Source organism: Trachymyrmex septentrionalis, unplaced genomic scaffold (genome assembly GCF_001594115.1).
Source record: "Trachymyrmex septentrionalis isolate Tsep2-gDNA-1 unplaced genomic scaffold, Tsep1.0 scaffold32, whole genome shotgun sequence".
NCBI classification, from domain to species: Eukaryota; Metazoa; Arthropoda; class Insecta; order Hymenoptera; family Formicidae; genus Trachymyrmex; species Trachymyrmex septentrionalis.
The window spans coordinates 1256604-1279151 of NW_017305485.1; the positions used below are offsets into that span (position 1 = coordinate 1256604).

The 22548-nt window shown below is 35.4% G+C and overlaps 1 protein-coding gene across 4 annotated transcripts in view; it reads left to right on the forward strand.

The window, feature by feature from the left end:
- Positions 1–22548, forward strand: part of LOC108750002 — a 42181-nt gene that overhangs the window by 9647 nt on the left and 9986 nt on the right. For all 4 annotated transcript variants that reach the window (XM_018489151.1, XM_018489153.1, XM_018489154.1 and 1 more), the window contains exon 2: positions 19789–22455. In XM_018489151.1, the coding sequence (XP_018344653.1) occupies positions 20114–22455 (2342 nt within the window). In that variant the 5' untranslated portion in view covers positions 19789–20113. The remainder of the gene's footprint in view (positions 1–19788; positions 22456–22548) is intronic.

Here is a 22548-nt window from a genome sequence, read left to right on the forward strand (position 1 = left end):
TGTAAACGTTATATTTTCCTGGCTGTGCTATAATTACTAAACTGATGTTTTTTTTTTTGTAGTAAGTAACTAACTGCTATTGCGAAACGATTGGTTTAATTAATGATTAATTACAATTTTCCATTTTGTTCTAATATGAATTTAAGGCTAGTATTTCGTTCTTATATTTAAGACTATTTTATTTAAGTACGGTTTTAAGAGTTATAAATTAATCACAGTGTCTAATTAGCACATCTCCTTTAATCACTCTATATTGTTTTATCACTGTGTATCGTGAAAAATATATCATAAAAATGAACATATGACGATACTCTTTTCCATTAAAATGCCACATATCAAGAAATATATCGGTAAAAATATGTATCTTTATTAATAGAAAAGTTATCAGCATAGTACAGTAAAAGAAATCTTGGGTATGCCACATTAGGAGCAAAAGATAATCTTGAAAAATGACCAGATAAATACCAGCTTAAGAATTTTTATTACTTGAAGGAATTTATGAAAATTCCAAAAATACAACTTGCTCATACATCAATTCGAATATTTGAAGAACGAGCGATAAACGCGAAGTGTTTATTAAAGTCTAGCTTACTACAGCATTCTACAAAATCTATTATTTACTTGTCGAGTCATTTACATTTCGGAATATGTTTCTTTCGTTTGCCGATGAAGCAACGTTTGCAGTTATTATGGCGTACGTTTGAGTGTTATCGATAATGTTCAAAGGTATTGTTGCGGCCTCGTTGCGATAATAAAAAGTTCGAAAAGTGCGATAATCTCATTCGCTATGCCCGCGGTAGCGTTTTCAACGGCGAATATCGTGCATTCACCCTGCGATGATAACAGCCGTAACGTATCTGATCTTCCATTACAGAATTATATATATAAGAAATTAAACTTTATATTTAAAATCTACTTCCGAATATTTTTATCGAGCATTAGAAACTGAAGAATAACTGTGAAGGAAAAGACTTTTGGAGATTTAAACTTTATGCTAGGAAATATTGCTTATTTGCTATATATTATAGAGGAATAAAAAAATGTTTTTTTTTTTTACATTCCCATTCTTTTTCTGCAATCAAAATTTTGGAGTATTAATCATAAAATAAAATTTTGATGTAACAATTAATTGTAGAGGAATAAAAATATCTCTTGTTTTTCTTTATCTGCGATCAACTAAAAAAGTGACAATTTTATTTAATTAAGATTTTGTAGGAAATGTACGATATGATTAATAGTGAAGGTATCTCATCATATCTTATTCATGGAAAAATGATGTGTTAACAACATTAATCTAATTGAAAATAATTTTGTTAATTTAATCACAATAGTTAACGAGACATAAAATTTTATCAAAATAAGAGCGTAGCATATTTGCTTAATTAAAATACTTTGTACATTATATATTTGCATATTTATATTGTTCGATTGCATATATTATATCAAACAAAAGAAAATAACAAATGTGTATATTGATACGGATCGAGAAACATAGAAATATTAATACAAATTGTATCGCTTACTATATCGCTATATTTCCTTATACGTATTTGCAAGCGTTAAACAAATATCAAGATACCGTAAGTTTTCGCCCGTATATTTTCCCTTGGACGCTACTGCGTGCTGTTGAAGTGGTTTAACTGTAAAAGTAATTAACGTTTGACGCAATTAGCACGTGATTTAAATTCCCCTAGTGATCTTTGCGGTTGAGGATCGCACTTTAGAACACGGTACACGGAGCAAAGCGGATCTCTCGATTATTAGTGGAAAAAAAAAAAACAGATGAAGTTGTCACGATGGACATGCGTTACTAGCGTTTTATAAGCTCGTTTGTCGGCACTCGTTTAATCGGCATTAGTCAACTGAGTTTATTTGATGCGAAACGTTTAATTTTCTTGTCACGCGAGTGATAACGTGAATTAAAGTGCGTATTCAGGGAACTTAGAAAGAAAAAGAAAGATAGAGAGAGGCAATATTCTATGAAAAAAGTCGCCTTTTAAAAGACTAATGAAAAAGGACTATGGAGTAATTATAGAGTGCTAGGAATAAGGAGTAATTATAGAGAGATATAAATAAGACTAGATAGAGCGATAGAAATAAAATTGAAATTTATTTCATATAAATCTATCAATTACACGTCGAAGAACATCAGCTTTGGAAGTGTCGCACTTTCCTCTTGCACAATTCAAATTAGAGATTCGAGTCCTATAATATCCAGAAAATTGAGCGCGCCGTTATTTGCAGTTGGCGCAATTACTTCAATTGCAATTGCCTCATAAATTAAGCCACCAGCTTAACTATGTCTGACGGAAATGTAGAGGCCAATTGCTGTTGTTCATCGTGTTCGGCATTAGTCGAAACACTCTAACCACGTTACATGTGTCGCCATTAAATTTAAGAAAAGAAGAGGGAGAGAGAGATTACTTTTGCGATGCACGATAGTTTTGACGGATCATATAAATGTTACATCTACTGAAAAAACATTATAAAATATATATATTCGTCAATAATATATATTTGTTAATAAATTCTTGCATTAATAAATATTAGTACTAAACTAAATATTTTATTAAATGTAGAAACATATATTTATTTGATACAAGAAGAACCATCAATTTGTGATTTAAGAGTCTTACTTTTTTATTAAATAAATTTTTACCGTAAGTAAATGTTTTGCTAGTATTATTTAAAAATCTGCAAATAAGAGATGAACATTGTTTGATCCGCCATATTTTTTGTGACCTGCTTAAGATAGAATGAGACACCCACGCATCTCATTCTATCTTAAGCGTGTTGAAAAATGTGGCGGACCAATCAGAAGTTGTCTAAATGATGTCCAATCTCTTAAGAATCTAGTAGTACTATTTATAAACATATATTTATTAAAATTTTTTTTCAGCATTTTTTTGTCAGCACACTTCGTCACACACGTAAGGAACACACGTGTTTATTGCCTTGCACGCATAACGGGCCGAAGAAACGTGCCACGTGATGGACACGCGTGTAGATATACATGAGCGCACACGCATTATGTGTCCAAGGGCGGGGAAAATAAATGTTGCGTGTTTTCTTTCAGCGAGTTTCTCGTCGACGGAAGTTGTTCCGCGCGCGGACTCTATCTCTAGTTCTCGCCGTAGTATCTCTCCGTCCGTCTCTCTCTTTTTATCTGAGAAATGACGAAAAAGTGCACGCTTCGCGATTGCGTAAATAAAAGTTTCCGTTCTGTTTTCCGACGCGCTGATAATCTTAACTGCCTCGGAATTACGCTTCGACATTCGGAACATTCGGAAAGCGGACGCGCTAATTATTATGCTCAATTGTTCGCTCGCCGCAATTGTGACTTCAACGATATAGTCCTGTATTTTACACTAGAAAAAAAAGTTGATTGAATCAGTCTGAAATATATTGTAACAAAGAGACTGTTTTATAAAATATGAATCATTTTTTATGATGAATAATTTTTTGGTTATAAAATAATCTGACGAAGGTTGCATAAATTCTGATGAAGATAATAACTTTTGGAATACTAGATTATTTAATTGTGATAATCAGAAATTCTGTTTAGAATAGAATCAGAAATTCTCTACTCCTTTAACCATACACATATCATATTAAAATCTAATCATACTCTTTTTCCCTCGTCATAATAATAATAAAATATTTGATTACAAGAAAACAATATTAAGAATATTTATTTTTTTATAGCGAATACCGCATATGTGAGAAATACAATCAATACTAGAAAAATGTCTATTGTGTCGAAGCTGGATCTTCATTGCTTTAAATAATTCTATCTTAAATTATTAATTACACTACTATATATATATGTACTTGCATATATACCATATTATAGTCTTTTTAGAACTGTGCGCCGAATTGTTTTTCCGGGGAATATAAATAAAAAATTTATTAACAGTTTCAACATATTAACATTTTCATAATATGATGCTTGATGGTAGCATCAAATTATTAAATTGCTTGTCAATTTAATTCGCGATTACTAGAGTAGTTTTATATATAGTATATGCGGTTCAAAATAAAGATTCTTAATATTGTTTATATTACGTCGTCCGAAAGAAAGACTTTTTTCCCTTATTGTACTTCTTATTGCAAAGAACATTACTAAGGCCTCGGTGGTCTAATGGCTTAGGACACTCGAACGGAATATAAGAAAAGTTCTTCCATCAAAATTTGCACAATCAAACACATCTTTGTTAATTTAATCATGATTGTTTTTTTCCGCGTGCAATTCTTACGACGTGCTGGCCGCTCATTATATTGTCATTGTGCAGCTTTTTTACTTGTGCAACGACAACGTAACGACATCGACGCTATCATTAAGAGTTACAAAATAGGGATACTGTTTGCATTTTACTGGACAGCGTTAATGATCAGGTGTCGACGCCGAGTCAATTTGTGCATTATCGAGACGCGTTTGAAATATAGTCCCGCGTCGCGGATAAGCGGAACAGGGAGCTGATGCACACGCGAGAGAACGTCGAGGTACGAGAGGAGAGTTTACGACTCGTCGGGGTAACCTTGGATGTAATAGCGGAGGCGCACAATGCCGGGTCGTCGTCTTTCACGTCGTTCCCTCCGTTCTTCTGGGACACCCACGTTTAACGTACCGCCGCGATTTGCTCGCGCGATATTGAACAAACGTCGGTTTCCCAATGGAAGAGCCATCATCCATCTAAACGCCGATTTTATCAAAGCTTGACTTTTCCTCCATCTTGATGGCGTTTTAATCTTATAGACGATGTTTGCAAATGTTGGTCATTTAAGAAACTCCATAAGAAAAAGAATCTGAAAAGTATTAAGCGAAAATGTTCAACATAGAAAAAACGAAAAAGGTTATACTTGGTCAAAGTGGGTCTTGATGCTTAATAATATTTTTGTGCGAATTTTATAATTTCCAGTTAAGAAATTTAGCTTTTGGAAAACTGACTTTTTAATATTACAGTTGTAAAAATTAACAAGCTTTTTCAGTCTTTTTTCCAAAAGGTTAGATTTTTTGATTTATTGATATTTCTCAAATGACTGATTTAAATACAGTATATAAGTTGATAAGACTCTGATGAATAAATCAATCACGATGTAAGAAAGAAGCATAAAGAGTCAACGCTAGTTGTTGCGATTAATATTTACAAAATTCTAATCATATAAAATAATGACAAAACATAGTAAATATACTATTAAAAATATTAATTTTAACTTAAAGACGTATAGCGGACTTAAATTTTTATGTTAATTTTAAATTTATCTTTAACAATGTATATGCCAAATTATATGTAGAATTTTCAGGACGAGTTAAAGATTATCTAAAACGGTCTTTAGACTGTCCGATCTCGGTCTACTCATTCTCGATCGCTTTTGCAGCCTCCGGTCCTTCCTCGCCGCATGTTCGCATTCCTAACTGATTAATCTGTGAAACCGCGATGCGAAATCGTGCTACGTCGATCGTCGACTGGAAGAGGAGGTGTTCGTCGAATGCAACATCCTTCATCGAATATAATGTATTATGATAGATTAATGTAGTCACTAATCATTATCACAATCGACATTGATGATCATTTCGGCTTGCCGATACTTGAAAGTCAGTCCATCTTATTTTTTTCTTTTAGAAATTGATTACAACTAATAGTAATAAAGTTTGTTTGTAGCTCTGAGTACATTCATATTTTTTTATTAAAAATAAATATTTTATTAAATAAATAATTTACATATTTATAACAGCGAGATAAATCTCATTAAAAAGATTGTCGCTTGTTTATTACAATTAATGGATGATTTTGAAATATATATCCGATATCAATAATGAGAGAGAGAGATTTAAATCGGAAAATTTCACTTTCTTTTGGTTATTTAAATTTCTTTTGGTTTTATAGGAATTAAGAGCGAGTTTGCTTGCATTCATAATTAATTTAATCTGCAGCAATTAATTTAACGCTCAATGCTTATTTCTACCTGTATATTAATTTTAGTCTGTTTGATTTTTATCTTCTTTTAGATCTAAGAATTGATAAAAAGATGAAAAGTAAATTAAACAGAGATTAAAGTTTTGAATTGATAAAAATCTACATTGATGATAAAAATATATCGGAATTGCTAACATTATAGCAAAACTTCTACATAATTCATCCAATATGAAATTTTCCACGTTCGAACAACAAAAAAGTTTATAATTCTATCCACGTTAACAAGATAGCACAGCTGTTGCTTGACAAGTTAATTGGCGAGTAAGCTAATCGGTTAGGTTGAAGGTATCCAAGGATTAACTAAATGGACGATTAGCTTATCGCGTAACACCTTATTTTATCTAATACAACTACAATTTTTTTTTTCGTCGTGTAAGAAAAGAAGAATTGGATTAAAGAAACGACGAATCGCAGAGCTAGAAATCTTGCTTAACCATGATCGAATTAACCGCCGATTAAAGTTAATCGGAGATTCGCCGAAATGTCGCTCCGGACGCGAAGCAAGAGATATTGTAGGCGTTGCGACGTCTATGCGCACGCCGAGGAACGCGGCCATCTTCCAGCGGTCGCGCGAACGAGCGCGATATGCGTCGCCGTTTCGTTGCATATCGACCGTCGCGAAAGTACGAAAAGGGGATTACGAAAGCGCCAGCGGGCGCAGTGGCGCAACGACGCAACGCCACGCCGTGCCGTGCCGTGTCGTAGATGAGCCGCGCGTTATTTACTTTGCCAGGGAACAGAATCACGATTCTCTCTACAGCCGTTGTCACGCGAGCAATGTCGCGCGAGGACTGCAACGGCAAACCTGCGGGAATGCTGCTCTCCGTTCGGCGTTGCGCATTCTTGAAAGAACGAACAAGCCGCGGCGAATATGTACGTTCTACTCACGGCTTGAGTGCCACTCAAGTCTACGCTGCACATCGAAATGCACCGCCGACTGTCACAGCACCTCGAGCTTGAAATTGCGTCGAGGGTGTATCGGACTGAGAGAAATGTTTTGTATGTGACTTACAAAAAAATTTCTTTTTACTTCAAACGTTTTGTTAGAATATAATTGAATTTTGATTAGAACCAAATTTTTAACTTCGTATAAAAACGTTCTTATTTTTGAATTTAGAAATTTTTGTTATCCAATCGAAATTTTAGAATAATAAAAATAGGAAAGTCTTTGTAAATCACGATGTATCATACGAAACATTTCTCTCGGTGTATTACATTAAAAATTAATAAATTGCGAAGATTAGAATTCAACTAATCTAAATAAAAAATGGATTTAAGATTACCTCTTCGAGCAACGCCGTTAAGCAAGAAATTCATATTTTGTTCCTCAGTAACATCTACTCTGGATTTCATTTTTTATTTTAGTTACCTCAGCTACGTCGCAGAATAGCTTTTATTTGCAGAATAACATGAATATACGGAGCGAGCATTAAGCGTAATTTTCACGCGGTAATGTTGGTACCTCTCAGTATCGTTACTGCCCTAGGAGTCTCACCTAGCTTTACCTCCTACGCTCCGCTTATCTTCGATCGAACTACCCGCACAACTATATCATGAAAACAACCTTACGCGAGTACCGGAACAAGCGTGTCCGAGAATACTTCATCTCTCTCTCTCTCTCTCTCTCTCTCTCTCTCTCTCTCTCTCCCACAGGCTTATATATTAAATTTTATTTTATTGAATAAAAAACTACATACTGTATTGCATATAAACGTACGATTGAAATTCGTACAACGAATTGTAAAAATCTCTCAAGTAGAACAATGAGTTATGTATTTATATAATTCAACGTTGTTTTCGACAATTCGATGTTTCCTGGAAATTCTAAAAATATTTTCCAATTAAACATTTCTTTCTCTTCTCTTTTTATTTATAATTCTGCTTATTCCATGCGATTATTGCCGCTTATTCGTTCGAATGCGCAACTGTGACGACCATCCCAAAGTGTTGAATAAAACTAATTTTAACAAGTACGAGAGTTCTCTTCTTTCTCTCTCTTTTTTTGTATCTCTTTTTCTTCATCCTTCCTATGGTAGCATCAGTATCCAGCTCGCGTCACATTGTCTCTTGTATCTCGATATACTTCCATCGGTGTTTCGTTCCCCTTGTTCCTCCCCCACCCTGACTCCATACTTCGTGTTCCCCCTCCTCCTCCCCTCCGTTCTCCATCTCCTTCCTCCACCCTGTCGTCGTTCCGTGAACCCGCAGCGAAGACAGCGTAAAAGTGAAGAGAGGGTAGCGAGATACCGGTTATTGGCGGGGACTGGCATATTTCACCGGGTGTCCGGCAATCAGGCCTTTGTGTACGGCTCACTGCACGCCGTTGCATACCCATGCGCGTGTTACGAGAAAGGTGGAGAACCGCGGGGGTGGGGGCGAAGGAGAGACGAGAACGTAGGGGGTCAAGGGGTGGGAACAGGCGGCGGGGAAAAAGTGAGAGCGACCGAGAAACGGAACGTTTATTCAACGGCGTGGAACTAGTCATAGGTGCATTCGGCCGGAGGGGGTGGGAGGGTGGAGAATAGCGAGGTGCGCGGGGCATGCGGATACACTGTATACCCGAAAGTGTCTAGATGACGCGTATCTAACCGCGTATCCGCGCAATCGATATTTTCCGACCACCGCAAGCTTGCTAAAAAAAAAAAAGAAAAATAAACCACACCTACCAACTTTCGAGGGATCCTGGAGTCTCTCTTGTTAGAAATTTTTCCATACGCTGTCCTTTGCGCTTTCTCGATTTTTTGAAAAAAAAAAAAAATATATATATATTTCTGATAAAAATTACCATCAGGAATGATTCTGGCGGGATAAAGAATTTTTGATATCACAAGTACATTTGTAATTAATAAAATTGTACTCAAAGTCCGTTTGAATCTGAATGAAGAATAAGACGCGAAGTTGGCTGTGGATAGCGCGAGAATCTTGATGGGGATTATTAAAAGCGTCTTGATTCTAAATTCTGTAAATCTTGTAAGCTGGGATGGGCACTAAGTTCATCTCGGTTCGCGGATAAACGTTGGATGCTTTCAAGTAAATACGAAAAGTTTACGTTTCGAGAAAGTATATCTGTGTCCGGCGTAACCGGATATTCTGTTTTGCGAGTGGTAGTCCATTTTCCATCCGAGTGCTCTAGTGCTGCATCTTTAATGACTCTCGCCATGGAAGCGTGAGGCTGTCATTCGATTTACATTGCCTGCGGTTGCCTGTGGATAATGCTGGAATCATTAGATGGCCTAGGCTGACACGCGATTTACATGTATATGCGTATTCGCCATTAAGTGGCCTCTTCTCTCGCTCTCTCCTCCCGCTACACTCCCTCTTCTCCCCTTCTTGTGCCATCATCCATGCTGTGAACACAGGAACGGATTCGAACATCCGTATACCCCCAGGATGAGACTTGACTTACGTTCGCTTCATTCGATTTCTTAAAAATTATTATATTTTATATTTATTTTTTCTATAAAAGTTCTACTCTATATTTTTTGGAATGAAATCTCACTCTAAAAAGTGAAAATTGAGCCGGTCTTGAAAAAAGACAATTTTTTATCTTTAAGATTTCACTCTTTAGAATGAGATTTACTCTAAAAGGTTTAGAGAGTAAGGATGTTAATCGATTGAAAAAAATCGGAATAGAGAATGTCTTAGACAGCAACGTATCTCTAATAACATAACGATTTACTCTCAATTTTCATCTGTAAGCGTATATGCGTCGCAAGATTTTTGTTGACTCTTAGAAGTATCTCGATTTAAATGATTAAAGCTTTGAAATTGACGGTGGGTCTAACCTAAACTCATTTATAAATTATTTTATCAAAAAAATTTAATTTTCTTTATGCGCATCTGCAAATTTAGATTAAGAAGATTTCAATAAAGTATATTTAGTATTCAACTCTTTTTATAAAAGGTACGTCATTTTGGTTCTCAAATTAATTAGTGTCTTTTAATTAACATAATTAAATGCATCTGGGTCTTACAGACCTGGCATCAGTAACTGTCTTAGAGATTTCAATTAAGCTCCGAAGAATTAAGCGCGGTAGTTACGGACAGATCTTATATCTAAGATCGATTGGAGTTTGATCTTAGGTGTGATCTTAAGACTCCATCCAGCCAATGAAACGATCATACAGCGTCTCGCGATCGTACCCGAGATAATCTTAAATGTAAGATCGAATTACGAATGCCTTCCTAAGTGATTCACGATGATGAGATAAGTTGGCTGTATCAAGTCCGGTCCTGCATCCGTGACGTTTGCGCGGCAGTTAAGCTCAGGCTGGCTAACACGGCGACGGAATGCGCGCCGCGGAGTCGCGCACGCGCGCGAGAGCAACATCGTTTTCCTGTAACGTCGACCGTCGGGAGAGCAGACCCCCGAAGGGGTCAGCGGAAGCGTCATGTGCGATCCGTTCGTTGTAAACGGCAGCGGCTTGTAAACGACGGGCGAGCGAGTAATCCGAGCAATTGATAGCGTCGCGGGGATCTGTGAAGTTCCAGAGCACACGACATTGATAGAAAAAAATATTTGAAATAATGATAAATCCAATATTTTTTATAGCTCTATAGGTTCCTTATAAAAATAAAAAAAATAAAAATGTTCCACATTTTTTATATTAAAAAACCAAAATTGAAAATATGGAGTGATAATTTTGGTTTTTTTTGGTATAAAAGATGCGATAACTTCTTTATTTTTATGAGGAACTGTAGAACTATGAAAAATGTTACTGTCATTATTTTTCTTTTTATATTAATAGAATGGCGTTCGTAACCTAAATTTATGTGAATCTGTAAAGTTAGTACAGCATTCTATTAATATAAAGAAAAATGATGACAGTTCTAGTAGCATTTTTCATAGTTTCATCTTTATGAAAATAAAAAAGTTGCGCATTGTTTAGAAAAAAAAAAAATCAAAATTGAAAATGTGGTTAATTTTGGTTTTTTTAATATAAAAACGTAGAACTTTTTTTTTATTTTGATAAACTATAGAACTATGATAATTGCTAAAAACTATTACTGGAATTATTTTTTTTTTATATTAAAATAGAATGCGCTAACTTTACAGATTTCGCCGCGGGCACGTATAAGAAGACGCGATTCATTTAAGTTCTCAAGGCGACCTCGACCGAACTCGGACTTAACTTTAATCGACGAAATTACTCGCAACGAAACTTTTACGTGATTCGTCATTCTTATGTCCACCAGTGTACATTAACTTGAATCTTGGTTCAATTAGTTCTGCATCTTTTTCTAATTTTAAGAATTACCGAGATTATGAAGTTAATCTACATTGGTAGAAATACTCATCAATCACGAAGTGGCTATCTCGTAATTACCAATGAAAATCAAAATGCATTGCAATTATTATACGATTCTAATTCATCTTTATCAATTTTTATATATTTGATACAACATAATTGTGTTATGTCAACAAAATTTTAATCGATTGTCGAAACGAAAAATCTCACTGTAATCCAGGGATTTTTTCACAGTTTCTTTTTCAACGAAATCGAGGTTTACAATCTTTCATTTAATGAAGACATTAAAATTATTATTTTTTTATCATTACGAGATCGAAAGAAGGATAGTTTTATATCTTCTTAAGTGCACATCGATGTAATAGTTAAATCTACATATGTATATCGTACAGTAACTCGGAAACAAAGAAGTTTTCCACACGTGATCGTAAATAATTCATCGTAACGCTCGACACGATGAGGTCATTGTTTCCAACAGATAAATGCGTAATAGATGCTCCTTCGCGCTGTCGTTTGCCGCGCCTAAAGAAATTTACGTTGTAGAAATACAATGCTTGCAGTGCCTCACTAAGATATCGACGCATTCGTTTCCAAAAGAGCTTGATTTTTCCCATCGATATTCATGAAGTTCACACACAGAAAATACTATTCTATTGCTAAGAACAGTAATTATTCAATTAACTTTCTTCATTTTAAGTAATGGTTATCTTTAACAAAGAATATTTTCTTAATAACAATCTTAAATACATATTTATTACAAATTTAAAAAAGATATTATGTACTCAAAAATTTATTTTTTTTTTAAAGAATATAAAATCCAAGAAGCGACTGTATATGAAAAGCAAATCGAATTTATTTTAATTTTAGTAATCTTAATTGAAATATATATTAAACTTATTAAATTCAAAATATTTTTAAATAAAGTAACTCCAAAAAAAGGAGTTTTTTTTCGCACGTTTTTTAGGCCCTCAATTTTTGGACTAAACAGCCAAATGATACCCTACAATGAGATATTAATTATAAAGAAGTTTTAGATTGAAGTGACAATTGTTATCATAGCTGGAGAGGGGGGGGGGGGTATTATATCACGTCTATGCGAAAATCCATTTTCTTTTACATTCCCAGCTCTAATAAAAATTGTTACCTTAACTTCAAACTTCTCTGTAATTAATGTTTCAATATAAGGTCAAATTTGGCACACAGTTCAATTCCAAAATCGAGGGCCCAAACAATGAGCGATTTTTGAAGTCACTTTTTGATGTTTGTGATGAATTTATGATAGATTTGTGGATATATGAACTACAATATATATTTTTCTATGTGTGTGTAACGTCAATCAATGGCCAATCCGTTTTAACTTTTCGTATTCTGGAGATAGCATTTCGCATCAATTTGAATAGAAATTGCAGATTAGAAAACAATCTAATCTAATCTACGATAAAATAGGGAATTGATTTTTCTCCGAAAATTCTTCAGCGCGGAGGAAGTCTATATTGTCAAGATGTTAATTTCCATCACAGTCTAATTTAAAAATACATCCGTTTTCTATTTCGGAAACACGCTCGAGGAGAGGCATCCACCGGCAGGGGTTGGTGGTTGAACAATAATCGGTCGGAAATAATTTCGGTTCGAATCGATGCACGAGGGGGTCGAGGTACGCCAAGTAGGTCGCCGCGGATCCCATTGCTGCCAACAACGAGACGAGACGCTACCCGTTGTCGCTACGAAGTGCAGCGGCGCGCTGCACTTCGCCGCGGGATCGCCACGAGAACTCGTTAATTCCGCGCGCGCGACAACGCCGTTGAGTGGAGCACTTGAAGTTAACTACAAAGATCGATTCCTACTTGCGTGGTATCTTGAAAGATTAGCCACTAAAGTCTGAAGACGCGATCGAAACTTTCGAAGCTCGATATTCACTCTCGCACTTAAAAGTGCAACGATGTTAAAAGTGTCGCGTCATTATTGATGCAATTTTTTTTTTAATAGCTTCAGTATTCAATTTTTAAAAGTTGATTATTTTATTATCGCTTCTTCCGTTAAATTCCATTACTATTAAATTACGTTACACAGCATTTCGTCAAAATTGAATGCGACATTTAAAATAATTAGCTCTTTAAATGGAATATCGAAATTAATATTAGGAAATTTTTGCAATACCGTGTATTCAGATACGGTAAACACTAGTCTCTTATTTGGTGGAAAATCGAACTGCGCATATGTTTCGACTTTTCACTAAATTAGCGTTTATCTGAATACACGGTATTGCAAAAATTTCCTATTTTCGAAGGTTTATTATGAAATTTGGAAAAAAGATATAATTATCTGTAACTAGATAATGTATAACCAATACATTTTATTCATATATTGATTGATGTTTTCTGCTATATTATATAAAGTAATTAATATTAATTATACTAATATTAATAATTCAAAGTACACAGGTGCAGTAGATATTAAAGTCTACATTAAACTATGTTTACTATTCGAGAATGAGGGATTGCGAATTGATGGTTAGAATTTGATGAATCAAATTATTTTTATTTTAATCTATTTTGTTCTAGTTGATTGGAATTCTAATCTCTAATTTACAATCTTCACAAAAAGAATTTCCAGATTTAATGCTATTATAAGTGCTTGTCGATTTATCGTAAAATAGAATTGACATAGAAATAATCGTATTTACTCGTAGTTAATAAAGAAATATTTTATTTTTTAATTAAAAATTCTTAAGTCTAGAATAAAATAATCTTGGACGTCGGTTTTGTGTAAAATACTATATAGTATGAGTTATAACATCGGATAAACATTATTAAATTCATAATATTACATCCAATTGGAATTATTTAGTTAGTTTAGTTAGTTTTAATAATTTGTAGGTCGCCACTGCTCTACTTAATATACCATTGAAGACGGAAACAATTTAACTCTAGAAAATGTATTTAATTTATCTCAAATTTATAGTTTAGGATTCACATTATTTAGTTTTTTATTAAAATGTGCACGAATATAAATGATATTTTTCGCAATAAATTTATTAACAGTTTTTCAATATATTAACATCTTTATAATATGATGCTTGATTGTAGCATCAAATTATTAAAATTGTTTGTCAATTTAGTTCGCGATTACTAGAGTAGTTTTAAGTCCGGAAAAACAATTCATTATTTCGCAGTTTGAAAAGACTACAATATGGTATATATGCACATAAGTACATATATAGTGTATATTAGTAATTCAAGATTGAATTATTTTAAGCAATGAAGATCCAACTTTGACCGTAATAGGCATTTTCAATTTCTCTTATTGATTGTATTTTTCACATATGCGGTCTAAAATAAAGATTCTTAATATTGTTTACAAATGATGTACTTTGAAACTATTCTTATTTAATTCGAGGAAGGAGAATAGGAATTATCGATTTAATCTTAATATTGTTTTATTTTTATATTGCATAAGAATGCGATAAGATTGTGTCAAGAAATTATTTATCTTGTTATCCTTTCTGAGGATAATCTCTAATGCGTGTAATAGCTTTTTTTTATGCTAGTAATTTTTATCCGCACGTTGCTGTCCTTGCAAGAAATGCTCGCAGCCGGATACTCAGATCAATGTGTTGTTTTATTTTAAATACAATCCGATACTTTCTCTCGCTGTCGCGGGCGCGCGATTTTGAGGCGTTACGATTGTTGTTCGCCGCGGAACGCCGCGGAACGGCGGCTCTCTCTTGGTGATTCCGAGAACGAACAATACGTCCAAAGTCGGTCACGAGAAAGAGAAAAGGTTCGCCGCTCTCGCAAAATCGGGGCTCTTTAAGGTCCACCCAGATGCAATCTCTCACGCGTTCGCCCGCGAGATACGCTGAAAATCGCGAGACTTTCTAATTCCCTCCTCGCGTGTCCCCTTCGGAATATCGATGGCAAATTTACGCGAGTCTTACTGCATTTACACTTAGATATATCAAAGGAGCAATGGCAACTGAATTCTTTGAATTAAATAGGATTTTGTTATTTTTTTAACTTTCATGGATGTTAAAATAGAAATTAATCCATTTCTGTGATTAGTTTCGAAGTAAACATTGCGTTATCCATATTACGTATGCATTTAGTAAATAATAAACAAAATTTGAGTCATATTCAATATCTTTTCTTAAGTTAAATTGATCAACTCCATTGTTTTAATCAAATTAGCGATGGAGCAGTGGCGATCTGTAGATATGATTAAAAATAATTCAAATTAATGATATTATGAATTTAACAGTACTCGTTGCGAACTTCTCGATTCTATCGCAGCGATGGCTATCGATCGTTGGCATCACTGTCGATAATAGCCGACGTTCACATTTCAATTTTTTAACCTTTCACGATGACTGGCGAATCAACATTTTCTGCTTCGTGACTTAAAAGACTCGCCATCGAATTCATATAGCAAGCGGAAACGTCGCGGCTCGTTTAATATCTAACGCATCGAGAACCGGAGATTGTCGATCGGCGAACACTACGATTGAGTTTTTTGGGAAGAAAAGGCGAGTATGCGTATCGTGAAACCAACAAGATTTGGAAGGACCACCGGCGTGGCTCCGGAATATTCTACGTGCCATGAATATAACTGACAAGTACAAATGCTTAGGATTAGCGCCGCGCGCTCCAGACATTATATTTAGTCGGATATTACTTATATTGCGCGGGCCGCTGTCTCCTTCCATGATGTAAGAATATCAACATTCCCTTGGATGCAGCAGTCGTTTAAAGTAATGATGATGTTTGGTCAACCAGAAATCAGCTCCAAATTTTAAGCTAATATAAATAATCGTTATTAAAAATTTACCACTAATTAAAAATTGCACCCAAATTGCACTGAGAAAAATGTTTTGTATATGTAACACAAATTTTCTTGCTTTTTAATTTAAATTTTTTGTTGTTCTAATCAAAATTTTATTATTCTAACCAAATTTTGATTAGAACAAAATTTTGAAGTTAAAAAGAAAGTTTTGTAAGTTTAAGTTAATTAGCGTAAGTTATTTTTGTTGTTAATAAAAATTTAGTTATTTCAAATCAGATTTTGATTAGAATAATAAAAATTTTAAATTAAAAAGAAGAAAGTTTTTGTAAGTCACATTGAGAAAAAAATATTCTAAATTTCAACAAATATTTATTTGAATAATATCAATTAAATATTTATTAAATATAAAAATATCATAATTTTTTTTTTTACAAAAAACATTAATTTGATTTAACAATCATTTCTTCTTATCAAATAAATATTTATTTATTGTAAGTAAATGTTTAGTTGGCACTATACAAATAAATATTTATTTAAATTTAGGCTATTTTTTTCTTCAGTGCACATATGCAAAACATTTCTCTCAGTTATTCTATATTCAGTTGTCACGTACAATATTATACTTGATACTTTACATTAAAGGTGTCTTCCGTTTGGCGCTCACAATGTTCGCGAGCATTATTTGTTCTTGTTTAACATTTGATAAACAATAAGGATGAAATGATTTCCTGAGCATCGCTAGCGTCAAGTGGAACGCATCCTATGTCTTTTGCCGTCGTCGCGGGTCGCAGTCGCGGAATTGCGACGAGATGTCCGCGCGATTTCGCGGCCATTTGGAATAATACCGTGGTGATTCATTTCGCGGATGCCGTTTAAAATTAAACGCCGCCTCGCCGCGTCGCACAACCTCGGTTAACTGACGCTCGCTTGGTCGCTTCGATTCCAGCAAGAAATTATTATCGTTGAAGGCCACGTAGATGCTTTGGCTTTCGCCGTCGGACTGCTTGAGAATTGTGAGTTTGTACATTCGGATGTGAGGAATCGTCAATGGGCGAATGTGACGTTCGATTCTGAATGTAAATGAATTTTTTCCAACAGTCTCATTCACGACTCCTCGTTTGACTCGCCTGATTCAATATTTGATGTTACACGGTCATGGTAATTGAGAAAAGATCGCTCCCGATGGAGGCGATCGCAAACGGCAGATGCGTGTCACACAGTCGTGTAAAACATAAATGGATGTGCATGATAATTAACTGAGTAAATAGTACGCTTCGCTGAATTCGTCGTAATCCGTTATCTTTGGCGATAGCGCGCACGTGTCGCTCGTCTTCATTCGTTTGCATAACGAGGCCGCGAATATACTCGCGATATTCTAATAATGTACTATCGCAAGAAATTCCGATCTGCAACTTCGATTTCGAATGCGAGGTTAGCGATAATTTGCAATATCTTCTCAAGGTTGTGATTGAACTCGGAAAGGAAGAGAGAGAAAGAGATAATCTTGAACTTTTTGCAATTTTACGTCGAGCTGGATTTTATATATATTGTGAAAAAAAAAACTGTTAATTTTATTAGTTTTTATTTCTTTTAATTTAGTTTGTTCTATTTTTTTTGTATTATATTTGGCTTAATGCGTTCTCCAGCAAAAGAAATAAAGACAAACTAATTTAGTCAGGTTAACAACTTTTTTTTCAAGTGTAATATTTTGCGATAACTTATCACAAGACATTAACTAAGCACAATTGTCACCGGTAAACAATATTTTTGGAATCTTTATAAATTTCGCCAAATAATAAAAATTTTTTCAATTTTCGTAGAAAAATGTTTACGTAACTATAAAGAATTTTTCAAAGAAGTAAAGAAGCACCAAATATGTTCAAGACAGAAATCTTGGTGCCTAATAATTCTAAGTAAATTTTAAATATATCTTAATTGTATTTTAAAATTTATTTATTGTTAGAAATATTATTAAGTAGGGTTGATAAATTAATGTTTTTCTTTTTTTTAATTAAATTAAATTAATGGCTTATAAAATTAATAAAATTTAGTTAAAAGTTGAAGGAATAAAATATTAACTTAATAAAAGTTAAGATTGAATTTTAACTTAAGTTTAAAAAAAAATTATTTTTAAGATAATGTCCCAATTTTTTTTTAAATGACATTACTTTAAATAACACAATATAAATTATTAGTTAATTTTTAGTTTAGTTTTTTTATTCACGTGTAAGTTATATATTTATATATAATAAGGGTCACACCATAAGATATTTTTATCAAAATCTTGCGAGAGAGATGGGTATATATTATTTGCATTATCTTTCTTTTTTTTTAACCTTTATCTAACTTCCGAAACAACTGCTCACGCATGTTTACGACTACTAGATATTTGTTACAAAAAATTACGTAAAAATTTAGAAAATGGGTGGATGTGCAGCACTGTTTTATAACAATTCTTCATCTAAGGCTCATTTTTTATTTATGTTGCTGAAATATAATGTTTATGACACCTAAAATTAGTGTGATTCAAATATAAGCGGGAATTGACAAAATCTAGCGAGTCAAAACGGACTACTGTATGTGACTATTATTATAAAGTCTCTAATCATAAAATTATTGTACTTTTTTTAAATTAATTCTCTAATGTTTAAGATTTTATAGAAAAAAATATTAGCATTAAGAGATAGAAACATTTTTAATTTTAAAAAAGTTAATAAATAAAGTTTAGGAGTAACTAAATTAAGTTAAAAATTAATTCATTTACAATTAACTAAGTTGAGTTAAAAGTTTTTAACTTTTTAATTTTTTTTTTTTAACTTTTAATGTTTTAACTAATTAATACCCAACCCTGTTATTAAGCATCAAGATTTAATCTCGACCATTTTGGCGCGTCGTCTTTACTTCTTTGAAAAATTCTTTGATTTATAAATTTGTAGATTAAATGAAATTGAGGACAAAATACTTTATCTTTGCTCATTTACGAGAAATAATATGGATCGCAAAGGTGCGTTGCCGTTCTGGTAGTTCGGTGCTCATAAAAAGTCTCACGTTTCTTTATCGAGTTAAATAAAGCAGCCTTGTATTTCTATCGCGCGCGTGTTAATATGGATAGATAGGAGCAACATAGATATGCAAGACGCGCGCAATAGTGATCAATGACCGCCAACAGCCAACGTCGCGTACTTGTCGAGAAAGTTGTCCGGAATCTGCGTTCTGCAGAAATCTCTCGCAAGCACACTTCCGTCTTTCTCGGTGCTCTCGCATCGACTTCGAGACAACTCCCATATTACTTGTCGAATGTTCTTGAAACTGGCTATCCCTTGTTTGATCATCGGTTTTCCAACTGGGAAACTTCCGGGGGAAAGGGGAGAGAAAGGACTTTGATGCCTTGATTATCATGATAGCGTTAGATCTCGTTAAAGCTAAAGAATTCTTAGCAACACGTCACAAATTGTAGCTCGCGTTTCAGTTCTCAATTAGTCTTAATTATGCATGAATCATTCGACAAATTAAAATTATTCGATTAAATTATCTTTTACGATTCACAAAGAAATGTTCCTTATAAGTGCGTTTTGGAGTGTAGAAATTAGCGGATCGACAGGCTCCTTCACTTAAAAGAAATATATCTGCGTTGTAATTTAATTTAACAGAGTTTAATTCCTTTGATGTTAGTTTTGCAATGACACAAGCGAGATACAGAAAAATAAAATCACATTGTTATTTGATAAAACATCTCAAGTGTCGACTTTTGTAATAATGATTTTGATTTTTTTCTCTTGCAGCCTATGGTCCACAGTCCTCAAATAGCCAAATCGAGAACTAGACTTGGTGAAGCCGGGTGAGGACGATAGCCAACAGTCCTTGGACCGGTCGCTAAACTCGCTCGCGAGTTTCCACTTGGCGTGCTCTCATAAGGCTACCAAAACGTCGACCCCATCGGTAATCAAGTTATCGGGGGGTGGAACAGGTGGCAGTGGGGAGCAATTGTCCCCAGGGCCTGGCCCACCTCCCCCGGCATCTTCGTTGATCGGCAGTGACGGTCGCATCAACGAGAATACACCAGCCACAGATAACAATGATGACGAAGCGAAGCAAACTGTCGTTTCGATGGCGACTGGAACGACGAAGTCTACGTCTGCGGAAATGGAGAAGGAATATGGTCAAGCTAATGAAACCACCATGAGTTTTGTTCTGAAACTAGATGTAGAAGCTGCAGCTGCGCCGGTGGTGGAGAACACGACAAAGGACAGCGACAGGAGTGAAGAACAGCCACCGACGTTACTGTTCGCTCAAGAGATATGGCGATCCCAGGAGCCCGTTGCAGTCGCCACCGGCACAGCAACGACTATCACCACGACAGGGAACGCCATGGTGATCACGAGCGGCGACGACGCCACTGTGGCTACTAATAGTGGCAAGTTGCAGTCTCTGGAAGCGACAAGCAACCAGGAGCAGCAGACTACGACGATCACCACTGCGTCTACTCTCACAAGTGTCAAGCCTGTGGTGACTTATCCAGTTGCTAAAGGCGCCAGGGAGCAGGTGCAAAAAATTATCACCGGTTCACAAACCAACACCACGGAGGTGTTGACATCGCGTGTCATCTCGCAGAAGTTATCGCCATCGTCCACTGATCAGGCGCAGCTTGTCCCGGTGACGGTCAACATTTCTTCTCAAACATCGACTAACTCGACGTCCTCGCCATCCCCCAACAGTGGCGGCGTTCTCTGTCCTTGGCAGACAACCATGATCACTGTACAAAACAGTCAGCCGATATATCAATCGAAGAATCAAGTTACGACCACTGACCTTATCCATTGTAAGCAGCAACAAGTAACGGTGGCAAGCAATGTACAGACTACGTTACATCACAAATGTCAGCCAGTATATTCCACGAGCACTTCTACTACAGCGGTGAAGGATCTACAAAGATTTTACACGAAATCATTGCCAAGCAGCATCATCTCAGCTAGTCAATCGGCGCAAAAAATCAAGACCGTGACAAATGTGATCACTAACCCATCTACCATAGTTGCGCAACGTAATAATTCGTTATCTAGATCACAAGGTGCGCAGAAAACACGAGTGTTACCTGGTCAGTTTATAAACAATCAGGTAACAGCGAACAACGCAAATCCGCAGAAAATTCAGCTAGGCAATCCGACACAGAAGACGACGCAGCCTGTCGGCGCAACGAATATGCAAAAAACAACCCTCCAACCTGTCTGCAACAATCAAAAAGTTCCATTGTGTGGCAATCATCTTCCAAATCTGAAAACGCAACAGCAAAAGTTGCAAATGCCTCATAAGATATCTCTAACCGTGGGCAGGCAACAATTACAATCAAGTACACAAATAAATAATGTTTCGAAATCTAGTAATCTTGTAACCGGTATACAAAAATATCCGCCACCTGGGCAACATTTTATGGCATGCCAACAAGCAACCAGATCTCAATCAACGGCAACCGGGCTGCAAAAATCTCAGACAATGGCCACAGTACAAACCACCAAACTACAAACTACGATGAGTAATGTTTGCAAGAGCAATAGTGTGCCAAACGTCTCCAAATCATCGCAAAATTCGAATGTGCTTAAACAACAAATACAGTTGCAAACTACGTCGGCGCAATTGTTACAAAGTTCGCAACAAGTAATCCAAAAGTCTCAACAGCAATCGGCGAATAATCTACAAGTTCAACGAGGTATTACTAATGTGCATTCGAAGGTGATAGCGCCTGTACCGAACAATCAAAGAACTCCGGTTATGATGAACTCGAAAGTTCAACAGCAGCAACAGCAACAGCAACAGCAACAAACGATGATGAGGGTAGGAATATCGAAGGGTCAGACGCAAGCTGCTCAAACTGTAGCAAGTCTGAAGACTATCTCGCAGAAACCCATAGTGAATCCCGCTAAGACGACTGCAAATTCCCAAAATAATGTTATTCAACAGCCTATCATAGTGCAAAGAAATAACAATCCTCCTCAACCCGTGAAAATTATTCAACAACAACAGCAGCAACAGAATATAATCGGTCCGCAAAATGCTCCGCAAAAACAATCTGGATGCATCAAGACTATTCCACCGCAGAAACCTGCACAAAGAAATCACGCTCAGAAAATTGGCGGCAACCCTGTCGTTAAACCCTTGTTGAGTTCAAACGTAACAGGATTTACGAAAACCCAAGGTCCGATCGCGACACAAGTGGCGCAAAAAACATGTATTAAGACCTTGCTGCCGCAGCAAACGGTGGTCACACCATCCAATGTGATAGCTCCGCACAAAAACTCGCCGATCAAAATTCAGCAACAAGCGATACAGCAGAAACAATTGGTCATGACGCCGCAATACACTCAGCAGATCCGACAGCAAGCCGGACAAATAAAAACGTTGCTTCCGATAACCTCGGCTACGATTGAACCTCGTAAAGACGTCACTGAGAATAAGTAAGTTTAAGCTTAAGTATGTGAACTTTATAATAAATTTATTTACTTCATTTTATTCTTTTTTAAATGATTTTATACTGTTATAATAAAGTA